The 24,944-nt window shown below is 39.8% G+C and overlaps 2 protein-coding genes across 3 annotated transcripts in view; one reads left to right on the top strand and one right to left on the bottom strand.

The window, feature by feature from the left end:
* The window catches only part of cacna2d4a (calcium channel, voltage-dependent, alpha 2/delta subunit 4a), a 72,049-nt gene that overhangs the window by 27,023 nt on the left and 20,082 nt on the right, over positions 1–24,944 (bottom strand). The gene's annotated exons all lie outside the window — the stretch shown is intronic.
* Positions 177–19,508, top strand: lrtm2a (leucine-rich repeats and transmembrane domains 2a). Of its 2 annotated transcripts, XM_017302841.1 has the most exons (7): positions 177–969; positions 7,520–7,710; positions 15,251–15,477; positions 16,465–16,590; positions 16,935–17,023; positions 17,679–17,836; positions 18,915–19,508. In XM_017302841.1, the coding sequence occupies exons 2-7, from the start codon at positions 7,635–7,637 to the stop codon at positions 19,442–19,444; spliced, it is 1,206 nt and encodes a 401-aa protein (XP_017158330.1). In that variant the 5' UTR covers positions 177–969; positions 7,520–7,634; the 3' UTR covers positions 19,445–19,508. The 2 variants fall into 2 exon arrangements, with proteins under 2 accessions (XP_017158330.1, XP_017158331.1); XM_017302842.1 differs by lacking the exons at positions 177–969; positions 7,520–7,710 and adding an exon at positions 14,555–14,728.

The raw sequence follows: 24,944 nt of genomic DNA, 5'->3' as shown, positions 1-24,944 counted from the left end.
AATCATCACATCTCTCCCTCCCTCCACCTTTCCTTCTACCACAAGCTTTCTATTGAGGATCTCTGTTTCTCTCCCCCCCCCGTCCATCATCAACCTCATCCCACCCTGTCTTCTGCATCCCCTACCCTCCCACCTCTTCTCCATTTCTCTCCACCCCCAACCCCTCATCACAGCTTTCACTCTTTCGTATTATCCCTCTCTCTGTATTCCACCTCCCTCGCCCTCTCTCTGTCACTGTCGGAGAGCTGCAGGCAGACGAGGCAGCATGCACTAATGTTGCTATATTTGACGAGCCACGCGCACACCCTCTTCTGCCACATGCACGGCTGCACACTCATATGAGAGAGAGGAAGGGGAGGCGAGGGCACAGAGGCTTTAAGACGCACTGGATGCGGTCTGAGTGCTGGAATCACAAACATAGCGAAACACGGCGAGGGGGTAATGCATGACGCCAGCAAACCAATCGTGTTTTTGCTCTTTATCTCTCTCTCTCCCTCTCTCAGACACACGCTCACGCCTCTCAGACACACGGCAGCACACGAGCCAGGGAGCGGGACGGCGTTGGACGTATCATTCATACAGAGGAAAGATCAGAAGGAAAGGATTAACTCCCTCCAGCCTTCTCCCTCCAAGGATCTTATCCCCTCTTCCCTCCTCGTGTTCCTCTAAGCCCATCTTCACCTCGTTTTTTTTTCTTCTTTTTAACAATCCCTCGTTTTAAAAAAAACAAAACAAAAACAATCTTTCTTTTTTACACAATTCATTTGTGGGCTGAGGGAAGCAGACAAGACAGTCACAATTTTTACCCTGCGGATTGCTTTGGCTGAAGCAGTGACAGTTTTTTTTCTTCGATGTTTTGTCCTGTGAGAAATTTTTTGATCGTTTGCTTTTCAACACAGTATCTTTGGATGAATGGCTGACGGCAGCAAGCTGTAGGGCTGGTGCCAAACTGAGGTATCTGGTAAAAAGGTAAGTCCAGAGATGGTGGTAGTTATGCTTGCCACACTCAAAAACAAAACAAAAAAAACACATAATCTCAATATATTTGCAGATCATTGTAAGGTGAACTGAAGGCTACTTAGTCAGTTGTAATGGCTGGTAACTAGTGGTGGGCACAGAATTCACAAACCAAGAGAACAGCAGCAGGAATGTTTGATTTAGAGGGCAAAGCCTGCAGATGTTAAAGGGGAAGAAACACCTAGAAACTAATAAGAAAAAAAAAAAATTGCTTTTCAACCAACTTTTCAATAAAACAACTATAATGTTTCTTCGAAATTGTTTACGTTCTTGTGCAAGAAGTCCTGGTGCAGACCTATAAGACTGATGCAAGTATCTTTTGGATATTAATGAGTAATAAAAAAAAAATACCATAAAGGTCCAACCACAGTTCCTAGCCAGCTTAGTCATTAAAGTAAAACTCATTCACTTCCTGTGTCAAGTTTTCTACAGTTTAACTGGTGCAAAAAGAAGAAAAACATTGCTGCTCCCATGTATACTGCAACCTAAGCAGCGGACCCTCGTGTATTTTTCTTAAATTATCTTAAGCAACTCTGAAAGTACCACTGACTTTTTGTTGGACATTATACATTAGGATAGTATTGCAGTCTTTTTAAGTCTGACCTTCATATTGCATTATGTAATTTTAATCCATTTAAAACCCTTTGACTTCCGCTATTAAATGATGCTGATTTTCAGTCTGAGGCTATATAGAGTAAAGTGCTGCAGCTGTTTTTCTGTTGTTGTTTTTTTTACCTGCTGTTTTTACACTTATCAGTTCTAACAGTGATTCAGAAGGTGTGATGTAAAAGTGATTAACTCGATGGAGCTGCATTGTAATTATATGATGATGCAGTGAGTGTGGGGCCTCGCCTGTCTAATGTCCCCGAGGCTTTTGTGTCTCTCTATTTTGTCTGACTCTCTGTCAAGTAACACAGACACATCCTGACATCATTCCAGGGAAAACAATTAAGATCGCTGAGTGATTATATGGGTAGTGCAGTAATTTGGCATGTCTAATAAGCAACAAGGCTGCCACTTCAAACCAACTGGATGGCTTCAGTGAAAACATCCGTAAAATCCTCGCAGGCATTCCAGCTGGAGTCGGTTTAATGACGTTTGATGCAATCAACCAAACTGCTGCACGCGACAATATTTTGTGCAAAATTACTGGAAAACCTCACGGATATTCATTCTAGTTTAAACTGACAACACAGCATGCATGCAAAACATTTTATACAGTGCTTCATGAAAGTCTTCAACTTTTGTTTTTTCACGTTTTGACTCTTTAAAAGCATAAATCTCAAAGTAGTGCCTCGCTGTTAAAGTGGGAGGAAAAGAATGGAAGTTTAAAAAATATTTATAAATAATCTGAGACGTGTTATACATTTGTATTCCAAAAAAAATACTTAAATTACCTTTTTCTGTCATTACAGCTGAAAATCTACTTTATTTGAACATCTACAGACACTCTCTTCTACATAACGTAATTCATATGTCATATTGGACAGAGAGCACACATGTGATTCACAATTGTCTTTTTAGGTCTGGACTGTGACTGGGTCATTCTAAGTTTGATCTAAACCAGGGGTTTTCAACTCCAGTCCCTCGAGAGCTTTACTCATGAAGAGTAAAGAGAACCAAATTCAAATGCACAACACACTTTTCAGTTTCTTATTCACGAAACACTGAGAAACAATGATCATTTCCCTCCATTTAAAGATTATTTGCTCCTACTTTGCGTTGATGTCCAACACCAAGCATCAATCAATTACATTAACGTTTGTAGAAAGAATATGAACAAATTTAGAGCAGTTCAGGATGTATGAATACTTACTGTGAAACAAAGTCATAAATAATAAAGTGGCTGTAGCATGGTCTGTTACACTCAGCAATAAAGAAATGTATAAAACACCCTTGAGATATTGCAGCTGTTCACAATCCGACCAATCGCAGATGATGGTAAAATATATGTGCAAATTCCTGCAGCGTGTGGCTGTCAACGTATAAGCGAGTCTATTCATCACTGTGCTAGCATGCGTTGAGGTGTGTATGTTTGTGTGTGTATGTGTGTGAACCCCATGTTGCAAAGTCTCTCTGCTCGCCTGTGTAAGAAATACATTAAAAATTGATTTAGGAAGCTTGGCTGCACCTCGCTGCCTTTGTTAGCAACAAACATTGTAGCACACAGCAAGACGGGCGTTAATGAGAACATTTTGTTGCAACTATATCACAAATTCCTATAGTTTGAGTGTTTTATAAAGGGAGTCAACAGTGGAGCTCAAAGCGGTTGAGCTGATGCATTTATTTCAAAAGCTACTTGCTCAGGGGACCCACTCTGACACATCCACACACACAGACGTTCTTCCACACCTAGATAATTATTCCCTTATGCTCATTTGGAGGCACACAGGGCAGAATTCCAGTCGTATTGATTAAAATCTATTAGTCAGGCCACGTATATTTGTCAGACGGAGGATTAAAAATCAGTAAAACTGGGCTTAAGTGGGCTGATCTTACAGAAATCCACGCAAATATGCACAAACGCATACATACTTCGCAGAAGGATGGAACACTGATTTCAGTAGTTGTAGAAGACTCAACTTGTTGCAGAATTCATCCAGTTATTTGCTTTATAACAAAATTAGGACTGTAACGATTCCTCGAATGATTCGAGTAGCTCGATTATAAAAATTCCTCGAGAAAAATGTATTTGCCTTTTTAAATTTTTAAAAAGGCAAATTTTAAATTTTTAAATTGCCGCGATGCTTAGAGAACGACAGCTTTTTTCCTACCTGATTACTAAAGTTTTTTTTTTTACAATAGCCCTAAAGCAAATACATTACATTATTTTTGGTCACTTTTTGAAATACTGCCTGTTTACAGGATGAACCAAAATGAAAACAAGTAAAAAAACACAAAAAACAACGGAGAGACAGTAGAGGTGTTCCATGAGTCCCCAACATGCCGGTGCCCTCCCATGTATTTACACAGTGTGTACACTAAAAACGTCCATGTGTAGATTTTGGCTGCCCTCATGTTCAGGTCAAATGGATTTAAAAAAGCTTTCTGAGAATCGCCTGGCTCACCACCGCATTGTCCATTCAGTCAGACAGGAGGTGATGGCTGCTGAGGTAACCTGCAACTGGGGCTGTGCAGTTGATTCAATTTGTATTTTTTTTTCCCTCTCCAAATTTTGAAATCAATGAAAAAAACATGCATTTTTGCAACATTCTTCTTTGCAAGTTGCGTTTAGAAATAATGGGCTGTCTTTACAGTACCCAAATAGATGACGCGACTAGATTTACCCCCTCCCAACCCTGTGCTTAAACAGCCCTGCTTGCAACATAGAAATGATTCTCTTGTCAATTTGGAATGAAAGTAAAACCCTTTTGGGTAAATATTTCCGCACACAGGGTGGTTGAGACTTCACAGCGAGCTCCTCAAATGTTAAAAGTGCATCAAACATTTACTCTAGACAATGCCACAGACGCAGGAGGAAATCCTGGTGATTCAGAATCCTTTTGCAGAGTTGAGGTGAGCGGAGCTAAAAATGCTGACAGTGCAAAAAGGCATAAACTCTGCAGCAAAAGACTGAAGTAATATACGTCACTGGTTCTAATATGGGACCTTAACCTTCACTCGTAAAAGGCCCTCACACTGAGCAATATATAAATCAGTTCACTGTGTACTGACAAGTGATATTTAGGGGAAACTTTATGACACCCGAAGGCATGAGATGAGTAAGGATGATAAAAGTTTGGTCTGCTTGTAAAAAATTATTTATGGGCTTTGTCTTGACATAAAACGTGTAGCAGAGTTGGTCCACCACAACAAAAGTGGCACAATTTATGGCAGCAATTTAGAAAAGCTCTAAGCCTAAGTGAAAGATAAAAAAGAAGCGAAAAAAATATTTTTTTATCTGAGTTCACTTGCTCACAACATGACTCGGTGCAAGAACTTTATCACAAATCGTTTCTCAGGATAGAAATCACAGAAAGTGTTTTCAAATAATCTCAGCCTTTGCTAACATTTGATCCAACTGGCCCGGAATGAATCTGCGCGATGGCGGAGTTGATAACACGGTTGCTTAGCAGCTACAAGGTCCTGGGTTTGAATCCCGGGCTGCATGGAGTTTGCATGTTGTCTCTGTGCATGTGTGGATTCTCTCTGGGTATTCTTTCTCCCACAGTCCAAAAACAGTATGGTCTTCCTTTTATCCATGTTACCTGTTGACTTTGTCAAAGCAGGTGCGAAATGTTTGGAGAAACTCAAATCAAACAAACGACCAAAAGTGTGCAATGACGAAGACGCAAAACGACCAGCAACTACTGCCGACAGTGGGAACAACACGGACTTGTTGCTCCCTTCAAAAAATAGCCAGTTACAAAAAAAATGTCCAACTCTTTTCATTAAAGATAAAAAATTATGTATACATCACCTGTAAGTTTATCTCTTTGCCAGGTTTTGACAAAGACTATGGTGGTCTTTGCAATGAACCAGTAATGTGAAGCAATAGTATCACTTAGTTCTGCTACTGATAATGACGTTTCGACACATTGCTGCCCCCTAAAGGTCAGCTGCAGCAACTGAAAATGGTTTTGTGGCTAAAAGTTCAAACCTCCTGCTGCGGCCTAACCAAATTTATTCACCACTTCATAAATTTACCTGCATTTGGCAAGCACCGGGTGCCAATTACCGCCTGTGGTCAGAATCAAGGACAGCAACAGAATGTCTCAGAACCAACTGCATTCACTGCGTTGCCCTAATTGGATCAGGGACTCCAAAAATTCTCAAGGAGTCGCCAACAAACGCATTATGTACAGGACTGCAGTGCTAGGCCCATGCAGCCTAAAAGGAAACATTTTTGTCTTCAATTAAAGATGGTAATTTCTCAAAATTCTTCTTTTTCTCATCATCGCTACGGCGCTCATTTACAAAGAATAACTACATTTCCCAGTGGAGCTTAGCTAATGTGACTTTAATCACATGCAGGAAATCTATCTGCAGAGCTTCCTTGATTCATGCCTCTGTTACTTCGCTGAGAAAAGGAAAGGAGATTCGGAGTGAGAACTAGAAAGAGCACTGGGAGAGAAAACAATGACGAATGAAAGTTTAACAGATGGAATAAATGTCGGAGAAACGTGAAAGCTTAACACGACAACAGGAAACGGAGACTAATATTTGGCTGCAAAGTGTCTGGCACGGGCTATTAATAGTCATTCCACCACAATTGGCTGCAGTAATGTTTGAACACAACAATCCACAGTGACACAAACTCGAGACGGCATGCTTTCAAGATTTCCCCACAAACATATTAATCTGATTAGTCCCACATTTCACAGGCCTCCGACTGGATTTCATGATAGTTGGGGAAAAGGCGGCATTTGAAAATTGCACTGGTTGGCCCATAGGCTATGAGTCAACAGTTGTGCCATGTCGAGGTGCAGGCCAGCCTTTCACACCAAGAAGTTATTACACCTTATATCACGACAACAACAAGAAAACTTTGTCAGATTAATGTTCAACCTTATTGAAGAACCAAAACATCAATGTCCTCCAGAGACTATAATATGTGATTTTATTGCGAGAACAAAAAGTATTCTCAAATTCCTAATGTTTTAAACACATCTGCTTACATTTGTGATGGTAGAAAAAAGTTGTTTTACCACAGTTCTTCAACAGTAAATTTTTTCTTGACCTCTCTCTGCTCACCTTATTTGCTGGTATAACCACGTCTAGCCTCTTGCCTGTGGCTTAAAGGGATGAGCCTCTGTGTCGTGTCTTTTTACACCTCAGGGAAACACAAAATCATCGACTACTTATTAGAGATCACTAAAAACTCTCGGTCTTTAAAAAGTCAAGCTTAATAATAGAAAAAAAATACTTCAGTGACATTTAATTTAAAGAGATTGGTACTGGCGCCAATAACTGTCCCACTGATGATTTTGTTAAAACAATTATTTCTCAATGTGGGAGCTATTTCCTGACTGATTAAATACACTCATATTACAAGTTGGATGTTCATTAGCATGTCAGTGCGAGATTATGCGGCTAAAATATAGCATTCGTTTATTTTAAGGGTACATCTTTGCCAGAGGCATTCAATAAATCCATCCTGACCTGTATATGAAATGCTGTTTGAATTACCATTTGTTTTTCTGGAAGTCTTTGTTTCTGTGCCCTACGTTTCCTCCGTCACACCCCGCGACTCGCACACAGCAGCGGTCGGTGTTCTGTTTTTGTTAACGCAAATTGATTGCTTGAACTACTAAAAACACATTTATTATTCATGCCTCAACATTTCTGGTGCGCTCCTGCGCGAGGCCCGCGTACACATCTTCCTTCGTGCACACAAGCGATAAAAATTGCAGACTTATGCACACACAAACACTCTTTAATGAATGCATATGCAAACTCAGTCCTGTGGATTTGTTTTTTTCCAAAAGTCACACATCAATAATGTGGTACGACCTGGGTTTAGGACATGTTTGTCTCACTTGTCTTTTGTCTCCCTGTTCAGGTGACTTGCTGCAGCTTTTCCTCAGTCACTGTTCATGTGGGAGCTGCAGGCATGACGGCTTGACCCCTTCACAGCCCCACTCCTCTGGCAGAGGAAGGCCGCACACTTCTGTGTCATGCCCCCCCACATCCACCCCCCTGGGGGCACTGGCCTCCCCTCAACCGGCGCTACCATCTTCTTGACCAGACACGGTGAGTTGACAGAATAAAAAACAAAAAAAAAAAACAAACCTCCAAAAAGAAATACTCTGCTTCAATCCTACTCAACTCTGCTCTGCTCCTAACTCCGCGAGGGAGCAGGAATACTGCCTGTTTTGACAGCTGCTAATGTTAGCATGCTCAGCGTGATCGGACTCACACGTACACACAAACACAAAAGATGAAGGCTCTGACGGCACGTGCCAAAGTCTGTTGGTGAAATCCCAAAAGAGAGCATGTTTTAGTGCGGGCGGAAGTCTGTAGAAACAAAACGCAGCGGGAGGAGGAAGGCGAAGATGGATCTGAACAGTTTTTCCTACCCCCCTTCTTTCTTTTTTCTCCTCTAGCAAAGTAGAAAGCTGCAGCACAGACATTGCCCCTCTTTTCCGTCACTCATATTGTCTTTGTGTGGCTTAACCGTGAGGGTTGTTGACAAAAGAAGCAGCCACTGCATTTCTGTGGTATGACTCTGTGACATAATGCTCCTCATGTGTCGGTGTTAAAGTTCCTGTCCTAAGCCCTTGACCCATACTTAACCTTTACAGCTTGTCTTCACTTGAACAGCCCATCTGCCCCTCAACTGTAACGTAAGAACAGCTGAGCAGCAACATGGAAAACCGAGACTGAATGTTTCAGTAAACCATTCTCCGTTTCAGACGACATTACTCATGGCTTATTTTTTTATTATTACAAGGTCGCTTAAAGTGCCATAAAAAAGTTTATTATGGCAAAACAGGTATAATTTCAAGCCTCAAATCAGGAAGAGCTGGCAGAGAGACATATTAGAAAAACAAATTACAGAAGTACTTGCAGTAAAAGGTTGTTCTATAAAGAGCCGATTCAGAGCAGCTAGACAGAAATGTTGGTACTTCTGAATGGAAAAATACTGACTAAACCATGTTTCATTTCCACTTCCTCTTCACTACTTTGTATTGGTTCGGTCTGTCCCAATATGATAAATTAAAGTTTATGATTGTAACATGACAAAAAAAAAGAAATTGCTTATCTCACTTTTCTTTCTTCATTTGTCTCTGCTTATTTCATACACACATGTTGTAGATTAAACAATATGACTGAAAAATACTGCAGATATTTTTTTTAAAAATGGGCAAATACTTTTTTACATCTGAAATTAGTTTGTGCTGTGCAAACTCATGCTGTCTGTGCAAAGCTATACAAATCTTAAACCAGAGAAAAAAGGAAAACAGAAAAACATGGATGGTCCTGGTAGAATTGCTGGAGAAGTTTTGGATCTTCAAGAGGTGCCTTGCAAAGAAAAACACCTCCACAAGCTGCTGTGGTAACGCCAGGCACACTTAATAACAGGGCAACACTATCCATCAGAACCTCAGCACACCCACACAGATCATCTACATCAATACACACACCTCTCTGGAGGCTGCGGCGGAGGAAAAAAAGTTTTCTACTGGGAACCCCGGAGAAACGATCAAGAGCCTTTAATATGCCTTTCTGTAGTCCACAGTCTGTTGAAGTGAGACTCAGCCGTTCTTCTCAGCTACAACATTTCATAACATGGCAAAAGAGATTAAACTGACCCTGATTTTAAGTTGTTCTATAAGCTGTTGAGACATGCCGGTCTCATTTCCAACCTGCTTGAATGCAAAATCATTTTCAATCAAAATATTCTAGGGGTATGAATAATTGTTTGTTTAATTGTAATTCTAATAAAGGGTAAGGAAACAGCACATACAAAAACATAAAATTAATATACTGGCTATAGATGCCGTTTGTGTTGTATCTCCATTTGTCTGACTTACTAGAAATGCTAGTAAACTGAAGCAATATTAAGGGAAAAAGTTTAATCTGACATCATTTTGTGACCATTCATTGTTCTATGCCATTGAAGTGCAAGAGAAAGTTAGATGATGGAGGTTTAAAGTGAGTCTTGGTCTTTTATGTTACATTCGAACAACCAATATGTAAATATTGTAAAGTAATGCTAAAATATCAAAAAATTTAAAAAGTGCAAAGTAAAAAAAAAAGTGAAATTCAACACAGCAGATAGGAGTAAACTGGGGGAAGACAATAGAAAGTGTGAGTGACAAAGCAAGGAAGCAGTCGGGGGAGCAGAGGAGGACAAATGGGAGATGTGAGATCAAAGAAAAGGAAGAGAGACAGAAAGATGAAGGAGACGAATCTACAAGTGACAGGGAGACCATATGGTGCCTTTAGGCTTTCACAATCCCAGCAGAGGGTATCAACACACAATTGTACACAGAAAGCACGGAATAATTCCTATCCACATGCTTGGATATGCACTGTGTGCATGTGTGTGTGTGTGTGGGTGTGTGTTTGCTTTTGGACACTTTTAACGGCCCCAAATAGAGCCCAATAGCTCGTTGCTTTTAGCGAAAACTGGGAGAAACTGATGTGGTGTGAGTGAAAGTGGTTCCGAATTGGCTTTTAAACAAAAAATAATGCAGTCTGGGTTTGGAATACTTAGTTTGGAAAAGCGCCAAATAATGACAGCATTAAGCTAAGTGCAGCCATAATGTAGTTTAATGGGTAAAAGAGATTCCTAGTTGTCAGGATAGAGAGATTACAGCAATTCATTTAACTGGCCTGTAGCACAGAGATGGTAAACTAACTTCAAAGTCAGAAATGTCAGGACACTTGAAGCCATCAGGCTGGCATATTGTACAGTTTTTTGGTGGTTCAGGCACAGTGTTAGCTTTAGCAATAGCATTCAGTAATCCAGTTAACTTTATGCTAGGCTAAATCCTTGCTGCTATCCATTTGTTTGGTCAGTAGAAGAAATAAGATGCTTTCTGGGTAATGACAATAGTCAGTTCCCTGAAATATTCATTATGACGCAGCAATTTGTCATGGTCTGTATGTGACGCATATGGTGGAGCTTTCACATGCTGCGTTGTGAGGCTCAGGAGGTGATTGGAAGGACAGCTTGTTTGCCAATAAGCCAAATCAGCACGCAAAATTCAAGAACGCTTTCAGTTGACTTGTTTAGGCAAATTCAAATTAATTTAATGACATTAAAGTGTAATTTGGTGAACAGTAATTTTTGTCCAAGTACATTTCCATCTCTTTTAAATGCACTCATATTGACTCATTCTATATGCAGTTTGTCATGCATATTAGATTTTTTCTGGCTCTGGCTTGTATTTCGGAATTAAGTAAAAAATAGTGGCAATTTAATTTTTGTTATTTGTACAACATTGTCACAACTAACTAGAGATTATGGGCTCTGGACTGTAATCTGGGTGCAAGCAGGATACTAAATGTACATACATCACAGCAGCAGCTTCCTTTAAATAGCTTGAGCAAGAATGTGCCAGGCAGAAAACATGGCATTTTATCAAATAATAATACTGATGCAGGTTAATTGGCTAAGTGCTTAAACTCACAAACTCAAAGAATATAATTTATATTATAGCTCAGATGTACATCACTATGGTAACTGTAAAGGTGACAGAAACAACAACTGTGACCCCACTATGTTATAATAAACACTAGCTGGCAATGAATTTGCTAGATTCAATTACAGATATGTTGTTCAGGTGTTCAAGGCTCTGAAAAGTAGAGTAAACCTAATATGGTGTAACCTTGAAAATAGATCTGTTTATAACAAATTACATATCCATATTAAATGCGGCTAAAAAAAAAATCACAGATAAATGACATCTCCATCATTACAATAAATACTGGGAAAATATTTAACTCCCCTACTTCTCCAGACTTTTCCAGACAGCCACCCAATCAAAAGTCTTCAGCATTAAAACAACAGTCTGTGTATAACAAATGTCTATAGAGGTTTAGCTTCATTCATTTAGCTTAGCAATACAGTCTGAAGAATATGTGAGCAGCACAAGATATCAGATGTGTTCGTCATTTTTTTTCTACATCATGTCGAGTTCTGGGGAGCTACCATGCCATCCTGCAACTTGTCGTTGCATCCCTTCTCCATCGCACCTGGTTTTAAATAAACGGCATCTTATCAGGCCTCTCCAGAGCTGAATGATGAGCAAATCCAGCAATTTGATTCAGGTGTGTTGCAGCAGAAATGCATCTAAAAGTGGCAGGATAGTAGCTCTAGGACTCGACTTGGACATCACAGATTTACATAACCTTAAAGTGTTCAAGCAATCACTTCTACAACTTTACGCAATTTATCAAGGAAATGTGTTGAATTTATTCAGCAAACTTTGTTTAACCTTTATACTGATCTTTGTCTTACCTTTTGCTCCTGTAATTAACACTAAAAAGTCACCACATATCAAACAGTCTACAACCTCTATATCACAAGAACAAGCTTATCTGTCACAACAAATTGCTGGAAATGGCATGAATTGGAAGGAGACATGATAGCATGTTCCCCAGCCACTGAAATAATAGTACTGTCTCTCAGGTGTAGGATTCATCAGAGGTGTAACTAAAATGGAAGACAGAGGGGATTAAAGTGGAGATATTGTGAATAAAAGGGAGAGAAAAACAAGAGGAAGCAGAGAGGGGAGTAGAAGAAAGAAGACAGAAATAAGTAAATATTCTTAATCCTACTAAGAAAAAAAAATGTAGAAATGTTCAAGAACAAGCTCTTCTGTGCCCTTTCCTCCCGTCACAATGTCGGCACAAGCAGAGAATAAACCCAAACACTCTGTCCCTGCTGCTTATTCTTAGAACCTGCCTGTTTGTCAGAGTGTGTTTGGGTGTCTGCATGTGGGAGACAGTGATTTCCTGTGTTTAGGTAAGCAATTATGCTCCTATTTTAAAAAGAGAGTCAGGATGAACAGTTCAGCGTACGATGGAAACAACGTCATGTGGACTTAATGGCCGGGTTTGAAGTCTAACGGCTTTCTCTCCTTTCTGCGTTCTCTCTGCATTTAATCTTACGGCTCTGCAGCTAGGGCTTCGTTCGTGGCTATCTGCTTTTTATGCGTTTCTTTGAGCCAACAGACGCCGTCAGCCCCACACCATGGCTGCCTAAAATCTATGTAAGAAATCCATATGCCTAAACTGACATGCAGCATTAGTCAACGACTCTTGAAGGCAGACTTAACTATGTCTAAAGTAAATCTGAGCTACAACTGCAAGAAAATGTGGGGCTGAGGAAAATGTATGTTATATTTCTCAGATTTTTTGAATATTTTTTTTTTTATTTCTAAAATGCATCTTGAACTACCGTTTATAGCAGTTTACTCTGCTATAACAGATTTAAGTGATTTGGCACCAAAATAAAACTACATGGAAAGTGTCCAAAGCCTAGCAGCTCAAAATGAAACCTTAGAATGGCTTCTTTAATTTGTTCCTTTATTAAATACAAAAACTGTGAATTTACTCATCTATAAATTAAGATTTAATCGAGAAAAACAACAACAAAAAAAACGCAAATCATCAAAACAAACAACACTTTTTCTTGGCTCGTACAAGGGACCAAAATAACACGTCAGGTAATGTAACCAGCACTGGGAGCCCCCGGAGTTCAAATTTAAACTCTGCTCGGGTCACACTTGGACTCAGAGCCAATGTGAAACATTGACGAGGGAAGAAATACAGACCAGTGAGTCCTCTGTGTGGAGGACAGCTGGTCATCCCCGTAACAAGATAGCAGTAAGTCTGCCACTTGCACGGAAAACAGCTTGTGCCTTGGTAACATGCAACTGGGCTCAGTAACACAAGTGTCTGTTGTGATGACATCATCGCTGGGTCCAGTGTCACTCAGAGGCCTCTGGATATAAACTTACAGACAGACGAAGCTCTGAAGGTGTCAAAAGGCATTGTCGAAGAGAGACACTGTCAAACAATATTAAGTCTACCAGATGGATCGGAATGTGCTAAAGCTTTAAATCAATACCGTTTAGGTTTTAGCCGGAAGAGCAGGTTTTGCGATAGTGGTGCATATAGATGTAGCCAGTACACACCTGCAGCACTGTGACTGGAGTAGCTGTAGGCACGTTATTCACGGCAGCATTTCATTTTTTGTAGACAATGGTTCTCACTGCAGTTCAGTTCAGCCCCAAAGCCTTAGAAACAGCTTAGGACTTTTTCTGAGTGGGCTTGTTTTGTTAGAAAGGTCCATTACGTGTTGAGATCTTTTATCATACTTCATGTTGTCCGACTAGTTCTATTTAAATTATGTCTTTATTCTGCATATTTTTTTTGCTTTTTTATAAGTATATTTTTTGAATAGAACCAGGATGGTTTGGATATTTTACTTGTTTTTTCCCTTAAACAAGTAAAACATCAAATGATGAAACCATTTTGAGTACAAATAATCTTTGTCAGATATTAAAATTTGTTCGATTATCTTAAACATGTAAAGTATCACAAAAAGAGAGAGAGAGAAAAAAGCAGTTTAGGGCAAAGTACTTTGTAACAAAAATCAATCTTCTATTACATTGAGCCAGAAAGCGATATCAACACTCAGAGAATCATGACCAACTCACACCCAAGGGTGATTATGGGAAGAAAAACAGATGGAATAAGAATCGGAGGAAATACAACTACTGACAGAAAAACAAAATGTTCAACTACTAAGAAATGAATGCTAATAAGATGCAAGTGATAAAATCTACAGGTGAGCCAAGGAGGGAGCATAAAATCTCTGTGCCTGGAGTTTAGAGAGGATTTTTTTTTTTATATCACGCCTTGTGGATGCTTCACACACGCACGCGTAGTTGCACAAGCATATGCCCACTCACACATAAACAGAGATAAAAGTCGTGCCGATAAGCCATTGGCTGGAAACAAAGTCAACCAGTGTAACGAGACACTGAGGGAATACAGAGAAGTGCTGAGAGGCTTGAAGTGAAGGGGAATGAGAGATATAAAGAGAGTCTGCTGGGAGGCAGAGACGTGCAGAGCGAGGACAGCAACAGTCCGATTTAGCTTTTATATAAACAGTAGGGGAAAAAAAAAAAAAGAGCAAATATTACCCGCATTTATGAAGGAAAATTAAATCAGAGGAAGAGAGAAAGGGAAGAACAGAAGTCTAGAGTAGTCCAAAGTAAACAGGTCAAATTACAAAAGGAAACGGATTGTAAGAGACGACTCAAATCAGCAGAAAAACAGCCTGATGTGAAAAAGAGGGATTTCTCTTGCAAGGGTGCTTTTAACTTGAAATGCAAACACGCATTACGTTTCGTAAACAGTGGGCCTTGGTTGCGGTTCTTCTGTGCGTAGACATGCAGTGTGTGGAAGAAGAAACAGTCGACGTAGAAACTAATCTTGGCATTTTGGTTCTTTTGTAACCTTTGCGTGGTTTTTTGTTGTCTCAACAATTTTTGCCCCCTATTTATGGACAAAGAGAAAACTGGGAAAATTATACATAAGACTGTTACAAATCTATAGAGATTAAGTCTAAGACTAGGTCCTCAAATTTACATTAATGAAGCCAAAGTATAATACCAATGTAAGAAAAAAAACAACTAAAATGGAGGTTTTTCCACTGAGAAGTACCATCACAATTTCCAGAAAGCAAATGTCTGAAATAATATTTCATTTCAAGAACTGAATAATGAGTTTATCAATGTCTCTCTGTTTTTTTTTGTTTTTCTTTCAGTCTTCTGTGTCCTGAGCCTTTTGGCCATGTTGCTTTTCCCAGCATCCTCGTGCCCTCCTCCTTGCCTCTGCTCCTCGGACACCCTCGTGGTCGACTGTGGGGAACGTGGACTTTCCTCCCTGCCTCCTATGCACCTCCTGCCTCCAGGGAGCCGCTCCCTACTGCTAGCCAACAACAAGTTTGCCTCGCTGGGAGCCTCATCCTTTGCTAACCTATCCTCTCTGGAGGTCTGCAGTCATTTGTTAATCATTTTCAAAACATATTTGCCTAACCTTTGAACAATTCCTGTTGTGGTGTTGTTTATAATTGACAAACAGGTTTTTTTTATTTTTTTTTTTAACTACACGCTAAAAACAACAGGATAGGAACTGAAACTTCATGGAAAGTCAAGTATTAAGAGTGATGAACAGAAAATATTTGCGCTCAGCTCAGTTGTATTTGAAAAACCAGCTCACGCTGCAAACTGTGCCACAATGTTGGCCTGTTTACACATGGGATTTCTAAATGAGCCGAGTGGCTGGTCCACACTGAAATTCATCCCACGCGGTTGGCATGGCTCGGCTCCTTATCAATTAGCAAAGTTCTGATCTGTCTGCCATCTCCTAATTTGGCCCTTAATATGTCACAATCGAAGTTCGGCTGCAGCTCTGAGCACAGTTAAAAAAAAAAGACTGTCCTTGAGAACAGACACTAAATCTGTTTTAAATATAGTACCGTGTTGTTGACTGAGTACATTATGTTTGCAGATGATACTATGATTTTTTTCAAAAAAGATTATATGGCACTTGTGATCTTAATTTTACTCCTGGTTGATAAAAAAAAAAAAAGAGAGACAGGAGAGAAGTGCCTCAGGTCTCATTTGCTTGTGCTATTCCAGTGCACAAGCAGAGTGCAACTGGAATTGCACAAGCAAGTTGTAAGAATGTGATTGGCTAAGGTTGAAGCAGACAGTGTTATAAGTGTTTTTTTGTTGTTGTTTTTTTTACTTCTTATTTTGTTTGTTTTATCTTTCTACTATGGACCTTTTTTGTGTCGGGAATAAAGAGATGATGATAATATCAGACAAATCGAGCCGAACAGTCGTAGCAGACTGGACATTTGTGGACAACGGCTTCCTTCCTAACTATTGTTTTTATCAGAAATCTTATAACCATCTTAAACAAGTATCACACGAGAAGCAAAACACTGATGAAGTACATTTCTGTGCATTTTAGGAGCTGGACCTTTCAAATAACTACCTGGATAATTTACCGGCCGGATTGTTTCGAGACATGTCCAACCTGACAAGACTGACTCTGCACAACAACTCACTAACAGTAATGGACAGAGAGCTCTTCCAGGTAGGCACTGGACATTGTACTGGGTTCTATTTTATACATTCAAAGAATTGCTTAGACACATGAAAAGATAACTGTAATTCAGCAAAAAAAAAAAAAAAAAGTCAAGCATTAAACTCTGTCAAATGATCCAAAACATCTAAATTATTGTCAAAACAAAAGAAGCTTCGTCAGCTTTTTAGATTACATTTTGTTTCTGCACTTTAATATGTTTGTATCACAACTAATTCAGGCAAATATGATGACCTAGGACGATAGAGGTATAAAGAACAGCTGGAGTAGCCGACACTGCAATGGAAAAAGGTAAACTTCAAACAATGAAAGATCTGCTTTTGATGTCTCCACAGGGTTTAGCGAGTCTACAAAGTCTGGACTTGTCTCTGAATGGTCTGTCCACCATTCCCATAGGCTCTATGGATGAGCTGCAGCACCTCAGGTAAATATATACCACCTTGCCTTATTTCCAAATGACAGAGACACTCACCTGCCCCTTTTATCGCTACACCTTTCTAGTACCGGGTTTGATCCCTTTTGCCCTTTGAACTACTCCAGTTCTTTATGCCACAAATGCAACATTAAGAAACTGGTGCAGATTTGAAGAAGCTGCAAATTAAGGATGTGAATTTGCCAATCCAACACTTCATAGACGCTCTTCTGAACAGAGAGCTGATGACTGTGGACGTCTTTGGAGAACAGTGAACTCATCGTCACGTTTGAGATGATTTAAGCTTTGTGATGTAGTGTGTTATACTTCTGGAAGTAGCCACCAGAAGATAAGTGCACTGTTGTCATAAAGGCATGAACAAACTAAGCAAAAATATTCATGCAGGCTGTGATGTTTACATGTCCAATTGGTACCAACTGTGTCCCCATCCACTGATTTGAGGTATATTCAAATCAGTGGATTTGAATATACTTTTTGGAAAATATAAAAATGTGTTGGGCTACGGAGTTAGCCTGTAATGGGTAGCTTCTGATACGGTAAATGTATTACCGGTTTCTGTTTTGCAAGAAAAAAGTCTGCTATTTTCTATACAGAAAATAATAATGTTCCAAGTAATCTTTTTTTTTTTTCTGCCTATTCTTTCAAGGTGGCTCTCGCTGGCAGGTAACAGACTTCATGGTTTGGAGAGGGCAGCGTTTGAGCCACTGGTCAACCTGCAACACCTAGAACTGGGACAGAACCCATGGGAATGCGACTGCAACCTTCGTGATTTCAAACACTGGATGGAGTGGCTGCTGTACCGAGGTGGATTTTTGATTACGTTACAACGGCCGACTCTGTGCTCCCTATTGCATTAAAGAAGGCAAAGGAATAATGGTCTAAAATTAGGGAATACTCAAGAAAGGGACAGCTGGATGCTGCGAAAGACTTCGAGTGCTTTGAGCTCTATTATTTGGCTACACGCACATTACAGCTCTCGTTGTTTTTCTGCGTGCCTCTGCAGGCTGTTAGTACATCAGATAACCAACAGCTGCTCTCAGCTTTTCTCATTGTGTGTAAAAAAATCTACATTCACCTCAACGCCTGGGGCCTCAGCTGCCCTGCTAATGAAGCATCTCTTCTTTTTTTTTTCTACTCCATTCTGCTCTCCTTTTGATTCCGCTCTCTTCTGTCTGACTGAGCTGCACTCTTGCTCAGTTCGACACTCTTCCGACAAAGATGAGCAGGAACATGATAATTTAATAATCGTGAGAGCAGCAGAGAAAATTACAAGAAGGCATTTCAAACTTGAACATGAAATCATGTGACTTTAGCCTCTAAAAAGGAGAACTGATGCATAAAACGCATCCAGCAAAGCGGCGTTTATTTTTCAAGACGCTTGTTATATTGCAAAGCATTTAAAGAGAGAGCTGTGCACAGAGGACTTGTTTCTGTGAGGCGTCGAGATTAATAACTCCAACCTAAATAATCTTCTCTAATTTGATCCTGCAACTTGATCACAGCTCTTGCTCAACTTATTTGAGGTCACACTAGCTTTCTGACACGCGACCTTACGATGGACACCAAGTTCGGAGGCTCAAGCGGAATTTAAAGATAAGACTCAATCCTTGTGCCGTCTGTGGGAATTAGTGACTCAGATATTTCTTATTTTTCACACGCCACAGCTCTGCTGAAGCAAGGCATGTCATCTCATAAATTATAGAAGGGCTTAGTTGAGCACAGCAAATAGTGTGCCTGTATTAAGTGCTGTATGACTCATGCTGAAGTTAGAACAGCAACCTCTGTTTCTTTTCCTTGCTTTGTTAATCGGCATTGCTTTACATGCAAAAAGTAGAGTTTTTTTTTTTTTTTAAACAAACTCCTCTGTCTATATTTCCTTCAGGGGGTAAGGTGGATGCACTGGAGTGCACACTACCGAAAGACCTGCGTGGGAGGGACATACGCGGCGTTCCGGTGGAGATGTTCAACTACTGCCTCCAACTTGAAGATGAGAATGGAGGAGGAGGGGGTGGCGACGGTATTCGCTCTGGACAAGGAGGCGGTTCTCCATGCAGCAGGAGTGCTCTCATCCCAAGTGGGGCGACGCCAGTTTCTGACAACAGTGGCAGCGCTGGCGTCGACTCCTCTTCATCCACGGGAGGCGGCGGAGGAGGCGGCGAGGCCTCGTCGGATTGCAGCCGCGCCCGCTACCGACCCGTGAGCGTGCGCCGCGCCATCGGCACGGTGGTGATTGCCGGTGTGGTGTGCGGCATTGTTTGCATCATGATGGTGGCCGCCGCTGCTTACGGCTGCATCTATGCTTCTCTTATGGCCAAGTACCAGAGAGAGCTGAAGAAGAGGCAGCCGCTAATGGGGGACGGAGAGGCTGACGGGGAGGACAGGGAAGACAAACAAATCTCCTCTGTGGCCTAAAAAGAGGGATGGGACAGAGAGGAGCTGGCAAGTCAAAAAGGGGGAAGGCTAAAAGCGATGAAAATAAAAAAAAGGGCTTTAAGAGGAGAGAGATGGACAGGCTTGTTTTTCTACTCACGGACATTATTGTATCTCTCCCTCTGACTCTCATACTGACACCTCTTTCCCATTTTTTGTCTTCCTTTCCTCATCCTTAATCTATTTTTAACCTCCTCCAGTCTTGTCCTTCTCTCTAACATACTCTCCCACATACACAAACCTTATCTGTTCCCTGATTTTCTCTTCAATTTTGGGCCCATTCTCTGTCTGCAGTGTTTCTTACCAATTATTCCTCCAAGTTGCCTGCCAACCACCTACTGCAACTAAATTTGCCATTATATTGGCAGGGAAAAAATAAAAGAAAAAAACCAAAACAGATTTGGTATGTCCCTATACTATGAAACATATCATTTAAGCTGTTACGAAGCACCCATGCAGCATGGCCAGTAAGTATTTGCAAATCTGGAGTGAAGATTCAGGGATTCACAGTGTGCATGGTGTTAACTGGACCGATGTTGACACCGACTCGTAGATTGTGTGCCATCACCCGACTTATGCTCTTCAAACCCAGTGGTTACTTGGAAAAATCCAACATATTTATTCCTCTGAGCAAATTTTAACAACTACCTTTAGTCTACAACCTCTAAGGCAGGGGTGTCAAACTCCAGTCCTGAAGGGCCGCTGTCCTGCAGTTTTTAGATGTGTCACAGGTACAAAACACCTGAATCAAATGGCTTAATTACCTCCTCAGTTCTCCAGAGCCTTGCTAATGACCTAATTATTCTATTCAGGTGTGGTGCAGCAGAGGCACTTCTAAAAGTTGCAGGACACCGGCCCTCGAGGACTGGAGTTTGACACCCCTGCTCTAAGGAATGACTGGTATTAAGAAGAGCATTTGTGATATTTATGTGAAAACAAAAAGAGGACTGGTGAGTTGCTTATGTTTTCTGTTGAGACCAAAGTCGTAGAGAAAAAAAGATCCGGCTTGTCAAACTCCAAGAGAATATGTCATCGACTACATCAACCTCCGTCCCTCTACCTGAAGCCACTGCTTCGACTGATCTTTCTGGACTAACAAAGATCAACAAGCAGAAACTACTAGCATAAGAAGCTCATGTCAAGACTAACCAGAAAAATACAGTAGCATTAATCTGCAATTTTATGCTGATGAACTCGTCATATTCTGGAAAAAAAAAAGAAAAAAAAAAAGATGACGCTTCTAAAAATGGGTCTGGAAAAATCAACATCTCAGTCAGTAAAAGAAGTAGTAAAACTTCACTTGTGGATTAACCGTGAAAATTCCCGGGACTGAAAAGGACAACAGATTTTCTCCCTTTACCCCCTCAAGGAGGTAAAGGTTTGTTACATTGACATGGACAGCAACCTCAGAGAGCACTGTCCTCTGCTAAGGACTACGAAACGTAATCTATGAACTACAAATGTCAGCCTTCTGCACTTTATTTCCCTTATCAGATACCCTCTGGTCGTTCTCCCAGGCCCTTTCCTCCTGTACCTTTCAAAGACAGATAAATCACCCAGAGAGATTATAAAGAAAGGGATTATCCCTCCCCCAAAAAGAAAAAAAGCTGCTATTTTTCTCAATCCTCCCTTTTTTTTTTTCCATCTTCTCACCCAACTTTCTACCCAGAAATATTTGCAGAAGCTTTTTCCACACTGCTTAAGGATTTCATCTGTTCCTTTCAACAATCCCTTCTTTAAAACGGGGTTTCTTTTTATTTACCAAGAAAGGTCTGCGATATGCAATGAAAACTGTCTCTCTGTTAGCAGTGATGACTTCGTAAAGTTGTCACTGCTAATTTGGCGGGAACATGATTGTGTTTATATATACATATATAGCATTCAGTTTGTTTGGATTCCGTTTCCATGACTTTGATTAATCCCCCTGAAAGATTTATGTGAGCAATTATTTTAGGTGCACAGACAGTGATTTCAGTAGCATTTATTGCATCTCTGAAGTAAATCTAAGCTCCCGCTCAATTTTTGATTGGCTTGGAATAAACCTATAATATCAACGTTTCTCTGATATCGGATTATATTGCAGATATTATTATGCTAGGCTACTACGATGTGTTGGCCCAGAAATTCCAAAAATGTTTCTGATGTATCTGTTTTTTGGTTTCTTGTATGAACTCACAATGTACGTGTCCTTTTTTGTGTTGCTGGATTCAGTTTTTTGATTTAGATTTTAATATCACTGCGATAGTTATTTGTCGTGTCCTTCCAACAGTTGCTAAAGTTTGTGTAAGAAACTTAGAGTTTAAAGTGTCAGAATGGGCTTTATGCTGCCTTGTCTGTTATTTTGAATTAAATCTTAAGTTTTATAAATGACAAGACTGAACCTCCTTGTGTGCACTCATGAAAAGCATATAAATAATTCAGAAAAGCAATTTTGAAAAATTATTTTATGTTATTTTTTTTTAGCTATTACTTAATTTTTGCCAACTTTTGTGTGGTTTAACATCAGACAAATAAGTAGACATTAAGTACCTAGTAGGAATAGTCCATCTTTATTAGAATTTGGCCCACATGCAGAAGCAATAGGTTTTTAAATGGTTTAATTTTCAGACACATACAAAAGGGCAACACAACCCAAAAATAGCTCCAAAATGAATTGAGTGATATGCTATGGGTAGTTTTTATACATGCTACCAACAAAAATAAGAAACAATTGTTTTTATTTTCAATGCATGGTTGGTTAAGGATACAATTAATACCTAGTTTTTACTCAAAAACTGAAATAAGTAAAAAAGAAATAGGCTTCAACATTAAACAATTACCAGAAATGTTTCCTGTAGCTGACATCCATAGAAAAAACAGAGATTTCACTCCATTCCCAAACTAAAATTCACAATGGCTGCCTTTTATACAAGTCATTGGTAGTTTTGGTTAAAAAAAAAAAAAAAAACTGGACTTTTCCATCAGTCAAATGAAATCTTTCACATACATAGTACCAAACATGTCACTACGGTGTTTGACAGTACAAATCTGTCAAACCATTTGACAGATTATCTGTTTTTATTTCTAAAAGTCTTCAGGTCAGCAAGCATATTAATGAGAAAATCCCACTGGTTTAAAACTGGAATCTTGAAGTAACATCCAACCCAAATTAAAAGTGATAAATTTCAAAGATTCAAATGGGACATACCATAAGGAGCCATCAGCTCTGGTTCCTGATGTGTTATGAGCATAATTGGGTATTGTCAGAAGTTTCTCCACTTTATTTTTTCTTTTGAGAAGATTCTGATGTAGTGAAAACGATAAATGGTCCAAGGTTACTTCTGTGTACCGACAAAGACAGCCCAAGAACCAGCAGTAGTAGTTGTACCACAGACCGAGGCACATACCATTAGAGAGGATTGCTCATGTTTGACAGAGAAACTATGTACCCACCTCCAAAGTTCATGCATTTCATGATTGCAAGACACCAAATGGTGGTATTGTGCCATTTTCTGCCTTGCGGGGAATCTTCTTTACGACACAGTGGGTGTAGGTGCCATCATGTACCCATCATTTCTGACATCAGGTCACTGCAACCTCTCTACACACTACATGGGAGGAAGCTGTATGACCCAAACACCTGGCCTCATGCATATCAAAGATGTAACCTCAATCAAAACCTGCCAAGTGCCATTAATGCTGCATAATGCATCCACAAAGCATCCCCTGTGTGTGTGTGTGACCTTCACACATTGTTCTGACTGACTATTTGACACTTTGGTGACTTGTACCGTGACACTCTTTCTAGAACCGCCAGCATCTTCTAAATTGAATCATTTACACAGTAATAGCTGGGCTGGATGTGCACCACATTGTGTACATACTGGATCACTCCTTATTGGTCCTTCACTTTTTCTTAAATCAACGAGTGTACGAGGTAGATTCTCTCTCTACAACCTTAATGTATGACATGATTTGCATCCAAAAGGCAAAATGCATCAGTAGTGTTTTACATGCATCAAAACATAGCAACACATGCATTAATGCAGGTTATGGCTGGTCTGAGTGTATAGCACTGTTCTGCTTTAAAGCACATTATGTTTGCTAAGGACAAGAATGTTCATGCAGACCTTCACAAAAGAGAATTGGTCGTCAGAGAAATAGAGGCTAACAGCTGGTCAGTCCGATCAGCTGGTTGTTGGTCGAGCAGGATAATTCCCAAATAACTGGACCCAGAAATGTACACAAGCAAACTATCAACAGTGCCGTTGCACAAATGGAAGCCTGTTGCAAAATCCAAAGGTTAACTTTACTTTAGGGAAACGCAACTTGGACTCGCACCTTTGTAGAACCATGCTTCAAAAAATTTGAAATATTTACTTAATGTAAAACTTAGCAACTGTGCAACGTGGAGATTTAGTGAGGAAAATATGCAACACTTAGTTCTGCTTTTAAAATCACAAGTGCAGAAGGTAAGACTTAAAGCAGTACTGTTCAAAAACTCCAGGGCTGCTGAATTGTTATTTTGCCTTTTACACTCAATTTACACACACTGCACACATTAGGGACTTAAGAAAGCTAAATTAACTCCAACACCAAGGTAGCAACAAATTAATTGAGAAAATTAGGGCTGCTTAATTTTAGAAACACATGAATCTGCAATATTATTGTGATGGTAATACTACTAATGTTTAGCCATGTTTTTTAAATCATGTCCCTCCTTTCCCATCATTATGAGACCTCAAACCAAATATACTAGCAATACTGCAAATTCTGATTTAAGATATTATGCTTAAGTTGAGCAAGAGCATGTGTAAAATGTATGCAAGTAAAGTTACATTGATTAAAAAAGAAAAAAAAAAGCATTTTCTATGTTATGATAAAAAAAATCCCTTTCAGAGACTCCAGCTGTATGGATTTAAAAAGATTTTCCCTTAATTCACTAGTCTGCAGGTCTTGCAATATTGACAGCAAAGTATGTTAGCTAGCTCAATCCTCTATATCCTATATAGCTTTTGTGTACAAGGAAAAATAGATTCCAGTTTGCTGCATAAACCCTGCATCAGCAGAGGCAGCCATGATGACTGAGGGCCTCAGTGACGGCACAACCCAGAAATACAGTGTGTTGTGCTATTAGATTATTACAAAATAAAAACATATCACACTCGTCAGTTTTATGTCCACACTGCACAACATTATGCTTTCATTAAAATGTAAAAAAAGTACAATTTATGCCGAAAGAACAGCTGTAAAATATTCACATATTCCATTTATTAGATGGAATAAATACAACCATCCAAGAGTTTCTCATTTTTTCCCCCCATACCTCACTTTCTATCTACTCGCCTCTTTATTTCTAATCTTCTCTCAATTCTTTTTATTCTCACTTATCTTGTCTCAATTCATCTTCCTGTCGCCTCCTCTGCCATCATTTTTTTTTATCTTTCACCTTTTTCCAGTATTTCTTCTGCACCATTACGTCTCTTTTTTCTCCCGCACTGCC

This window comes from Poecilia reticulata, linkage group LG23 (genome assembly GCF_000633615.1).
Source record: "Poecilia reticulata strain Guanapo linkage group LG23, Guppy_female_1.0+MT, whole genome shotgun sequence".
NCBI lineage: Eukaryota > Metazoa > Chordata > Actinopteri > Cyprinodontiformes > Poeciliidae > Poecilia > Poecilia reticulata.
Note: the sequence above shows the minus strand (reverse complement) of the source record. Positions and strands in the feature narration are given on the sequence as shown.